The sequence below is a fragment of the Scyliorhinus canicula genome, chromosome 2 (genome assembly GCF_902713615.1).
Source record: "Scyliorhinus canicula chromosome 2, sScyCan1.1, whole genome shotgun sequence".
Classification (NCBI taxonomy): Eukaryota; Metazoa; Chordata; class Chondrichthyes; order Carcharhiniformes; family Scyliorhinidae; genus Scyliorhinus; species Scyliorhinus canicula.
Genome location: NC_052147.1, coordinates 229,018,772 through 229,031,047, shown reverse-complemented (window position 1 = coordinate 229,031,047; position 12,276 = coordinate 229,018,772). Strand labels below are relative to the sequence as shown.

Here is a 12,276-nt window from a genome sequence, read left to right as displayed (position 1 = left end):
GGAGGCCTATGTGAAGATGAGGCATGAAGTTTCAGTTGGGGCGCTTGATAGTTACAAGGAAGCGAGGAAGGATCTAAAGAGAGAGCTGAGACGAGCAAGGAGGGGACATGAGAAGTCTTTGGCAGGTAGGATCAAGGAAAACCCAAAAGCTTTCTATAGGTATGTCAGGAATAAAAGAATGACTAGGGTAAGAGTAGGGCCAGTCAAGGACAGTGGTGGGAAGTTGTGTGTGGAGGCTGAGGAGATAAGCGAGATACTAAATGAATACTTTTCGTCAGTATTCACTCAAGAAAAAGATAATATTGTGGAGGAGAATGCTGAGACCCAGGCTATTAGAATAGATGGCATTGAGGTGCGTAGGGAAGAAGTGTTGGCAATTCTGGACAAGGTGAAAATAGATAAGTCCCCGGGGCCGGATGGGATTTATCCTAGGATTCTCTGGGAAGCCAGGGAAGAGATTGCTGAGCCTTTGGCTTTGATTTTTAGGTCATCATTGGCTACAGGAATAGTGCCAGAGGACTGGAGGATAGCAAATGTGGTCCCTTTGTTCAAGAAGGGGAGTAGAGATAACCCCGGTAACTATAGGCCGGTGAGCCTAACGTCTGTGGTGGGTAAAGTCTTGGAGAGGATTATAAAAGATACGATTTATAATCATCTAGATAGGAATAATATGATTAGGGATAGTCAGCATGGTTTTGTGAAGGGTAGGTCATGCCTCACAAACCTTATCGAGTTCTCTGAGAAGGTGACTGAACAGGTAGACGAGGGTAGAGCAGTTGATGTGGTGTATATGGATTTCAGTAAAGCGTTTGATAAGGTTCCCCACGGTCGGCTATTGCAGAAAATACGGAGGCTGGGGATTGAGGGTGATTTAGAGATGTGGATCAGAAATTGGCTAGTTGAAAGAAGACAGAGAGTGGTAGTTGATGGGAAATGTTCAGAATGGAGTTCAGTTACGAGTGGCGTACCACAAGGATCTGTTCTGGGGACGTTGCTGTTTGTCATTTTTATAAATGACCTAGAGGAGGGCGCAGAAGGATGGGTGAGTAAATTTGCAGACGACACTAAAGTCGGTGGAGTTGTAGACAGTGCGGAAGGATGTTGCAGGTTACAGAGGGACATAGATAAGCTGCAGAACTGGGCTGAGAGGTGGCAAAGGCAAATGAAGTTTAATGCGGAGAAGTGTGAGGTGATTCACTTTGGAAAGAATAACAGGAATGCGGAATATTTGGCTAATGGTAAAATTCTTGGTAGTGTGGATGAGCAGAGGGATCTCGGTGTCCATGTACATAGATCCCTGAAAGTTGCCACCCAGGTTGAGAGGGTTGTGAAGAAGGCCTACGGTGTGTTGGCCTTTATTGGTAGAGGGATTGAGTTCCGGAGCCATGAGGTCATGTTGCAGTTGTACAAAACTCTAGTACGGCCGCATTTGGAGTATTGCGTACAGTTCTGGTCGCCTCATTATAGGAAGGACGTGGAAGCTTTGGAACGGGTGCAGAGGAGATTTACCAGGATGTTGCCTGGTATGGAGGGAAAATCTTATGAGGAAAGGCTGATGGACTTGAGGTTGTTTTCGTTAGAGAGAAGAAGGTTAAGAGGTGACTTAATAGAGGCATACAAAATGATCAGAGGGTTAGATAGGGTGGACAGCGAGAGCCTTCTCCCGCGGATGGGGGTGGCTAGCATGAGGGGACATAGCCTTAAATTGAGGGGTAATAGATATAGGACAGAGGTCAGAGGTGGGTTTTTTACGCAAAGAGTGGTGAGGCCGTGGAATGCCCTACCTGCAACAGTAGTGAACTCGCCAACATTGAGGGCATTTAAAAGTTTATTGGATAAGCATATGGATGATAAGGGCATAGTGTAGGTTAGATGGACTTTAGTTTTTTTTTTTCCATGTCGGTGTAACATTGAGGGCCGAAGGGCCTGTACTGCGCTGTATCGTTCTATGTTCTATGTTCTAAGACAAGTTTTCATGGGATACGTTGCACTGGCACAGGTCACAGTCAAATGTTTATGAAAAAAACATAGGCACGATTCAGCGACCCCATTGTGCCTGACACGGATCTGGGAGGAAGGGTGAATTGCACGCGAGAGCCCCAAATCAGGCTCCGCGCTGGGCTGACCACAGGTCACCTTGATAAGGTTGGGGGGGGGGGGGGGGGGTGAGGGGGCAGGTAGAAGTGGGGAGGGGGGTTGCGGGGGTGGGGGGGGAAGAGATCAGGACGGGTGCCCCCAATTTGCGAACAGCTCTCTAGTCAAGAAACACCCTGCTAAACATGTCCAAAAGCGGTCTTTAACATTTGTCAGCTAAATCATGTCCATAGTATACTGTCTAAATTTTTTCTGTCCATGCTCAGTGCAAGATCACAAAAAGTGGAGCAGAGCTCAGAATATTTCATGCATAATGGCAAATGAGATTTAACAGTGAGAAAAATAACTCGCAGACTTTATTCAGTTAAAATAATTGCTGAATGTAAAAAACATATTTACTGTGTTGCTCTATCACTGATTGTGCCTTTACAGAACCACAAAGGCATCATGGATACATATCAAGATGGCCTCAGTGCAAGAGAAATCACAACACAAACTTTATTGACATGTTTTTAGCTGCTTTCTAGTTTCCAAGAAAACATTGCTTGTTAACTCTTTCCCCAAAATGAAATCTTCCAGATTCTCTATTGTTATACAACTCCATTCACAAGCTATCATATAACATGGGATCTAATCCAAACATTACGCAGCCATTGTTCTATAATTTACTAGTAATTAGGTGTGCTAATACCTACAGAATGATGGGGGCCTGCCAATCTCCCTGCCATGCTTCCTTACATTCTGTAACCCATGAATTACTCTTTGTAAGACACATCAAAAAGGAAGTAAAAACAAAGTGTTGGAGAAACTCAACAGATCTGACAGCATCTGTAAAGAAAGGAACAGTTCGAGTCAGGCTCTTCTGGCTTGAGTAAACATGTTTCAACTAAAATACAGGAAAAAATGTTCCACAAAAGCATTGCCTACCAGAGCTACCGTAAACATTACAAAACAAAGACTGTTTAAGAACTTCTGCATCCATGGAACTTTCATCACAGGTATTAGAAGAAAGGTATGCCAGGCATAAAAGAGCAAATCTGACACACAAGTGCCACTGAACAGTACGAGGGGTTGATTTGAATATTTTCACAGAAAATCTGAAGCCTTAATGAGGCTCACACAAGAAATGGATACAACCATTTCAGCTCATTATAAATAGAAACACACAGAATTTTATGCACAGGAAAGTAATAGTGCCTTACTGATCCAAATTCAATGCTCATTTCTGCAGCAATTGTGGATCTGCCCTTCAAGCATACAGAAATGCACAATCCCTAATATTTGGTTAGTAATCGTGCAGGATTCACCATTGTTTGGGAGACTATGGGTGGGATTCTCTCAGCCCAGGCCGGGCCGGAGAATCGCTGGGCGGGTACGAATCGCGCGACGCCGCCCTGACGCCGGTCAGCCGACTCTCCGCGGAATCGGCGCCATTGCCGCCTACCAGTAGCCGCTCCCCCCCCCCCCGGCGATTCTCCAGCCTGGCACGGGCTGGGATGGACCGAGCGGCTGCACAAAAAATCCAAGTCCCGCCAGCGTCGTCCGCGTGTGATTTTACCCGGCGGGACCTCGGCGTGCATGCATCCAGGGGCGGCCGGGTGTGGGAGGAGGGGGTGTCCGACCCGGGGGGTGGGGGAGCCTCCGCTGTGGCCTGGCCCGCAATCAGGGCCTACCGATCGGCGGGCCGGCCTCTCTGCTGGGGGCCTCTTTTCTTCCGCGTCGGCCCCTGTAGCCCTACGCCATGTTGCGTCGGGGCCAGCGTGGAGAAAGGAGCCACTGCACATGCGCGCCTTGGCGCCAGTCCCACTGCACATGCGCAGACCCGCGGCACCCATCTGACGCCGGGATCGGCAGCTGGAGCGGCGTGGGCCGCTCCAGTGCCGTGCTAGCCTCCTGTAGGGGTCAGAATTGCTGCTCCTGAGGGCATGTTGACTCCGTCGAGAAACGCAACGGCATTTACAACGGCGTCAATACTTAGCCTCAGGATCAGAGAATCCCACCCTATGTTCTCCCGCTGGAGCTGAATTGCACTAGATTTGCGTTCATGTTGGAAACACAAATCAGGAAGCAATTCCAAGCCCTTAGCCATACAAATTTTTGCAATCAGGTCGGCATTTTGAGCGGGTGGCCTGATAGCGAGGTCCTGTGGCAAACCCCCACCCCCGCAAAGCAATGCAGCCCACTCCAGCAGCGCAAATCAGACCCACCCCCACAGTGCAATTCAGCCTTTACCCTGTAAATATCCTTATTTTAAATGTTTTGACTTCCTGATTCATATGTTGGTATCTTTTTATACCCACAGCATCATCAATCCTGAAAAGGGAGAAGCGGATGAGGACAAAGAATGTTCGCTTTGACTATGTGACTGTCTATTACTTCACACGGAGACAGGGCTTCACTAGTGTCCCCAGCCAGGGTGGCAGCACACTGGGTATGACCAATCGGCACAAATGTGTACGACAGTACACACTTGGGGAATTTGCCTTGGAGCAGGAGAGACTCCATGGAGAGATGCTGAAAGAGCACCTGAAGGAGGAAAAGCTCAACTCACTGAAATTGAAGGTAAAATGACTCTACACTCCATTATCCATACTTGGAAACCTTTATAGCTCACATGGTGAGTACAGCCTTAATTCAGACCACAGTATGTGGAGGTAATATTTAAAATATTCCAGGGACTCATTTGCAAGTTTGTCCAGAGCGGTGTCTTGATGAATTTAAATTTTGATTCTGATTAGTAAAGCTAATCCAGTAACCCCTAAAATTCCTGGGTTGGTGAAGGATCCATGTCAGCAATTGCAAATATGCATGGTGGGTATTTTTGAGAAGGCTGATGTATGCCATGTTCCATTGAAAATACCATGGTGTAAATTCTAATGAGCTGGAAGATGCAAATAGACTTTCTTTCAGACTATATGGTGAGGAAATGGGAGAAGATTGGCGCAAGTTCCCACCATGGTTTCTGCCTCAAGCACTAACTCTGGAAGTTAATGCCATAGCCTCGCAACTCACGACATGAGTTACTACTTCTATGTTCCAAATCTTTTATATTAAACATGAATCAGTGGCCCCAAATTCCGAATTCATGCAATATGCAAAACGTGTGAAGACTTCTTTTCCCTCCCAAATGTGCATCTAACTTGCAATGGTGAGTCTTACTACTTTAGTGAAGATTTATAACATGCAGGGATTCAGTTATATGACCTGTTATTCACCTGAAAATATTCCACTGACTCAATAAGGTCAATAAACTAGTTACATCAATGCAAGAGGGCCTTGAGGCTTCTGGAGGTCACATTCCCAGCCATTTCATTGCAAATGCCTCATATTGCTGCGCGTGATTGCTTCTTTCTTAATATCCAAAAACATAGCATGTCTCTGTTCTCTAACGTGAAGATGTAGAGCTTCCGCAACAGTCTCTGAAAAAAGTTACATGCTTGGTTTTTCCCTTGTGCTGCAAGTCTCGTCCAAGAGCTTGTGCAACTGTTTAATCAGCCCGTGGTATGCTACCCCTTGCGGATAGAACTCCAAACTCTTTCTCCAGAGTACTATTGAAATTAGCTGACCTCTGGATTTCTGAATGAATTGAGGTCTTTGGATATTGGCGAGTGTAAATCCATGGAACTGTTGTTGCTCTCGCTGGGGATCCATGAATTTAAATGTCTTTAAATGTCACTTGCCTAGGTTTCACCAAATTAAATCTAAATATAGCAGCCACAGCGATGCATCCAGTCAGAATGCCTTCAAACTGTTAACTGTTGAAATTTTCAACAGCAATTTGAAAAGTTAAAAGTGCCAGAGTGTCTTTGCGTTAAGTTGACTGTCTTTATAAGCAATATTTTTGGAGACAGAAAAACCAGAGTAAACGGACAGCATTCAAATGACAATAAGATGAGTTTTGACACAACCATGCAAACTGAGTTTGGCAAACTTTGTAAATTAGTGCACCATCACCAGGAAAATAAAATAGCCACAAAGCTGCTTGATTATTATAAAACTCAACTGGTTGACTAATGTCCTTTACTCTTAATGGTAAGCATTGGAATTAGTTTAGCAAACAACTAATTAGGTCAATTTGTATAAAATATCTGCCACATCAATTCACTGAATTGAAAACACCACATTGTGCTCACAGTAGGGTCCCAGCTGTTCAGTCAGTTTTGCACAGACCATTGAGTAATCACAGTGCTATTGAAATTAAAATGAATTTGCATTGATCTGACTGCAATTTTTTTTAGCGGTATTGCTTCTTGAATCTGCTCCAATGCAACTGTAGTATAGTATAATTTTATGCTTTTCTTACTGTCAAATGTCCAAAAATATTAGGTCCATAGAAAAGCGATTGCAGAGAACATGCACTTGTTGAATTTTCTCTACCTGCTCTTCAAACTAATATAACAAGTGTCAGAAGCCATTTGTTCTAGTTCTGGGTATTAAGTAGCAGGAGTCTGCCTGGGAGGAAATTATGAAAAAATGAGACTGAATAAAGACACTACATCATGGATTATAAATACAATAATTAAAATTTACGATGCAGTGAAGCCCCAGAGACTTGAGGCTTTCTGTTGTGCCGATTTTGATTTCTGCAACAATGATTTTTTTTTTCCATCCTTACAGTAGTTATTAGGATTCAAAGTAGCCCACAGCTTGGAAGCTCTGCTGTTGAAATGGCAGCTGCTTGTTATGATGGTAGTTTAAGAAATAGATTTCATTTGTTTGGCACATGTTTTGAGAATTTGCGTATTTGCTATTGAATGAAATGAAAATGAAAATCGCTTTATTGTCACGAGTAGGCTTCAATGAAGTTACTGTGAAAAGCCCCTAGTCGCCACATTTCAGCGCCTGTCCGGGGAGGCTGGTACGGGAATCGAACCGTGCTGCTGGCCTGCTTGGTCTGCTTTAAAAGCCAGCGATTTAGCCCAGTGAGCTAAACCAGCCCCTGGAGATAATATGTTAATATTCCACAGCGTGCTGACTTCCAAAATTGAGTCAAAGTACAATATTATGTGAATGCATATTGATCTCCAATTTTACAGAAGAGGTGTCTCCCTCCCCCACACCGCCCCGCACCCCATCCCGAGGGCAAAGTTAGCATGAAGCCTGACTCGGATGGCAGCCCTGCCCTGCAGCCACAATACATAATGGGTGGGCCAAATGGGCTGTTAATGGGACATCCACCCCTCACTGGGGAGAAAGTCCCTCCCTGGGGTGTTTCAGGGTTGGCCAGCAATGCCGAGATGCCACTAGAGGGCGCTTTGAAACTGCTAGCAGGCACAAGAAGCAGGCGTATGTTTCCAGAGTCAGGTACGGTTCCAGAGTCTTGGTCGGAGAGGGTTTAGGGAGTAGGGCAGGGGTGGGCACAGTGTGTTTTATAGAGCAAAGGGGGTTATTATTTTTATGGGACAGCAAGGTGGTGCAGTGGTTAGCACTGGCGCTGAGGACTCGAGTTCGAATCCCGGCCCTGGGTCACTTCATCCCAGTGAAGCTGCATTGTACCCTCTCTGAAGCCACAATATCCCTCATTGTTTACTCTATCTTCATGATAGAAATTATTCATGTGGGTTTTTTTTAGCCAATATCCTTTCCACTCTTAAAGCTGTGGTCTGTTAAAACACTTTTCTCCATAATTTATTTCACTGAACAATTGCAGCCTGCCCAAGATATTTACTTAAATAATTGATCTCGTTAACAAGCCACTGGGCCCCGATAATATCCTGCCAATGCCTTCAATTTTTAAAAAAAATTTAGAGTACCCAATTATTTTTCTTCCAATTAAGAGGCAATTTAGCATGGCCAATCCACTTAACCAGCACATCTTTTGGGTTGTGGGGGTGAAACCCACGCAGACATGGGGAGAATGCGCAAACTCCACACGGACAATGACCTGGGGCCCGGATGGAACCTGGGTCCTGGGTGCTGCAATTTTATCGAATATAAACATTAGTCTTTTGCTAAGCAACATCATTTCTTCAAGAATATTATAACTGCATTTGAAATAGAATTGTCAATAAGTATTGGCTTTGTATGTCAATCATTGCTTTTCATTTGCAGCTAACAAAAAATGGTACAGTAGAGTCTGAGGAAGCCAATACACTCACGTTAGATGATATTTCTGATGACGACATTGATCTAGATAATACAGAAGTTGATGACTACTTCTTCTTACAACCGTTGCCAACCAAAAAGAGAAGGGCATTATTGCGGGCGTCTGGGGTTAAAAAGATCGACGGAGAAGAGAAACATGAGCTCCGTGCAATTCGTGTATCCAGGGAAGATTGTGGCTGTGATTGCCGAATATACTGTGATCCTGAGCTTTGTGCTTGTAGTCAAGCAGGGATTAAATGCCAGGTAAGTGGATAACTTGCGTCGTTTACATGAACCCTAGATTTTATTTCGCTGCATGTGTATTTTGAATCAAGTGCTGTCCCGTTTCTTTGCACATTTTACTGCGATTCAAGTCGCATGAACTGTTGTTCCCTCTCCCTTCCTATCATAATGTATTTTGCAGCTTGCTGCATGGGGAGTGGAGCGAGTACTTTAGTGTGTTGCTTGTACTAACAATGTTCTTTGGCTTGAATATGTGCAATCACTGTTGGGACTTCTTTTCATTAAATAACATAATTTGGAAATAATGGACACCGCGAGTCCCTCAGCATGTTTTTAAAATTACCTTTATATTTTCATCATGATGAGTAAATAGACTGTATTTGTTCTACACTACATGCGGTTGTTTCTTCTCCGATGCTGACTTTGAAGCCTTCTGTTTTAATTACAACTGCTCGGCAAATGACATTTAAATATGTATTTGGTGGTGCAGTATGGCGTTCTGTACCAGTAAATAAAATCAGGAAAACAGTGACTGTTAGACACTGTGTGGTTCAACATATCAGCTACCCCACACTAATTGCATCTGAACCTGGTTTGGAATATGTGCATTTGTTTGTGTAATAATCGGTCTGTGCAATTTTCCCCTAGGTGGACCGCATGTCTTTCCCATGTGGGTGCACAAAAGAAGGCTGCAGCAATACTGCAGGCAGGATTGAGTTCAACCCTATTAGAGTACGGACACATTTTTTGCACACAATAATGAAGCTGGAGTTGGAGAAAAATCAACAGCAGCTTGGGATGGAGAATGGTTTCTCAGGAGACATGAATGCTCATGCTAGTCATCTGATACAAAGCCAGCAGCCCCACGAATATTCTGTGGCAGACAGCTTTGACATTGAAAACGAACCCGAAACTGCAGTGATGCACCTTCAGTCAGCAGAGGAGCTGGACTGGCAAGCAGAAGATGAGGAGGAGGAGGAGGAGGACGATGACGATGGGAGCAGTTTGTGCAGTGGCATAACAGACTCCAGCATTCAGAGCTTGGCAGCCAGTGAGTCAGATGAAGAGGCAGACAGCAAAGCTGAAAGCATTAGTGAAGCATTGGCTGCCCCTGTTGTGGCACAAACTGAAGCTATTCCCCTTTCTTCTGTGTTATGCTATGCTGATGGCACTTCTGCGCATGATAGCACGCCACCAGAAGATGCCTCTTATTACACTAATTCTTCAACACTATATTATCAGATCGAGGGTAATACTGCTGCTGCTACCACTACTGCTACAACCAGCACTACAACTGCTACCACAGATTGTGGCAATGACCCTTTCTGCGTAGAAGCCACTTTAACATCAAGCTATACAGAGGGGGGTCAGGATAATGGAGCACTTTCCTTAGTGCCTTATGGCTCAGCTGTAGAGCAATATATTGAATATGCACACCAACCAGAGGGAAGCTTCACCAGTGCTCACTATCCCATAACGACACCTTCTGTGATAGTTTGTTGTCCTTCAGCACATGAAAATAATGCTCAGTGTAGCAGTTTATATGCTGAGCAACAGCCTAACCACTCTCAAGCAGAGCTTCAAAGCTATTTAAATAACCATGTTCAAGATGACTATGTTGCTGCTTCAAATGGTGATGTTTATACACCTAAGCAGGTACTGGAAAATGCCATCATCCTCCCAGAGGGCAACGGACTGTTAGAAGAGACTATTAAAACTTCAGTAGTGGAAACTGTGTTTGTTTAGTGTGCTCAGTCACTCTTATTTTTGTTCTTTACTACATTTTACCAGTTATTCAGAATGGAAAGGAGTATAACTTAAATAGTTTACATGTTTTTAACAGCCACCGTCTTTAGGTCAACTGGTCTGTAATGATGGTTGATGCCACTAGCATTCAATGTGTAAAGACTGCAGGATATGATCGGACGCAGACTTTATACAATTCTTTATCCACAGCTATGAATTGTTGCATTAGACATTGCGTGATTTGGTATAAGCCATCCTAGTCATTAATAATTTATATGGCTTCAAAAGCATTTTAACTGTTAGACAAGCATTACTCGTGATGGATACCAAGCCAGCCAGATTGAAGAATTATATCACAAGCTTTGCTCTTGGCTTTTAGTGTGCATCACACATTCTCAAAAATTTGAATAAGGTCCCAGTTTTCAACAAAATGTGGATATAACTTTACGTACTGTACATGTGAAAATTATGAAAATAATTTTATTGTTTCATCTGTGAATTTATTTATGCCAGTTAGTGTGCAATTATGTGAAGTACATGTTAAATAGTCCTGTTGGCAGCTATATACATGGGAAACTGATGATCCAATCCATGGCTTGCAGCAGAAGATTTTGTTTGAAATCAGATAGATTTCATTTCTAATTAAGGTGATACTTTGAGCTTAATATAAGTGGGCAGTTATTTCTTTACTGTGTTTTTATTCAATACTCTCTAGAGTTGTGGAGCCAGAACAGCTGATGTAAAACAAAAAGCTGTGTGGATGTATCTTGCAGCTGTAGGAATGATCCTAAAACAGGTTATTGTGTTTTTGACCTGTAGCATGTGCAATTGAGCTAGTTCCATTGTAATGAATGAGGAATCCATTCCTCTACTGACTACATTGGATATATTTTTAAAAACACACCTACTGTAGAAAAAAAAATCCATACTATCAACAGCGTAGCAACGGAGAGGCTGGAAAGACAATCCACTTCTGTTACCACTAATAGCTAAAGGAAATACATGTTCGTTCCATCAAGCAGACTAAAGTGAAATCTTTAATACAGGAAAAAAATGTTGTGGGCTCTTTATAAGTACTGTGCATTTATCCAGTTAAAATTCAATATTTCTTTACAAAAGGAATCTAGATGTTTTGTCAGCCTACACTTTTGAGGACCTGAATTTATTTTCTGTATTTAGATATTCTACTCTATGATTGAATATTTCCCTCCCTTGTCAATATCTTCTAACTACATGAAACAGCTGAAAAATGGAATAGTGCAGAGACTCAACTTCAGTGAGATGGAAATAGTCAAAAGCAGTCCTTCCAACCTGTCGAAATCTAGTGACTTTGAAAAGGCATTCCAGGAAAACACTTTACTTTAATTCATGTATTCCCATTAGGATGTGAATGTGCTTACGTATAGGGAAATAATACTCAGGCAGTCATAGTAAAGGTCATTAGTCATCAGAACCTCATTTTAACGCTCCATTAAATACTTCCTGGCATCTTTTGAAGGCAATCAGAGGGTGTAAGTCATGCTATATTATTCCCTGGCTGAATGTTCATTTCACACAATGCATCTTACTTTAAATTCTGCTCCTATTCAGCAGCAACATTTGTGAATAAATGTTTGGATTGCAGATTTCAAATTTAACAAACATAAAAGTGAAAGGTTCAGAAAGTCCATGCGTGATTTTATTCAAAAATAATAATTCAAAGCCTCACAATTCATAAATTCTACCTGAGGTACTCTGCTAATGCATGGATTTATCATATGGTAATTATTTTTTTAAAATAATATTTTATTAAGGTTTTTGAAAATTTTTCTAACAGTAACAAAAATAATAACATCAACATGGTAAAATAAACATTTCCCCCCAGCCCAACCTTCACACACCTCAACCGCACAACACCAATCCCCCCCCCCCAGGCAAACTTTATTTTCTCAAGACTGAGAAACCCAGTCATGTCACTAACCCGGGTCTCCACACTTGGCGAATTCAAGTCCCTCCACATTAATAAGATCCGTCTCTGGGCTACCAGGGAGGCAAAGGCCAGGACATCGGCCTCTTTCGCCCCCTGAACTCCCGGATCTTCCGACACTCCAAAGATCGCTACCTCCGGAC

The 12,276-nt window shown here is 43.1% G+C and overlaps 1 protein-coding gene across 3 annotated transcripts in view; it reads left to right on the top strand.

Annotated features, from left to right (window-relative positions):
* The window catches only part of csrnp3 (cysteine-serine-rich nuclear protein 3), a 349,348-nt gene extending 337,522 nt beyond the window's left edge, over positions 1–11,826 (top strand). For all 3 annotated transcript variants that reach the window (XM_038789724.1, XM_038789722.1, XM_038789723.1), the window contains 3 exons: positions 4,397–4,656; positions 8,146–8,442; positions 9,070–11,826. In XM_038789724.1, the coding sequence (XP_038645652.1) occupies positions 4,397–4,656; positions 8,146–8,442; positions 9,070–10,167 (1,655 nt within the window). In that variant the 3' untranslated portion in view covers positions 10,168–11,826. The remainder of the gene's footprint in view (positions 1–4,396; positions 4,657–8,145; positions 8,443–9,069) is intronic.
* Positions 11,827–12,276: the final 450 nt, after the last annotated feature.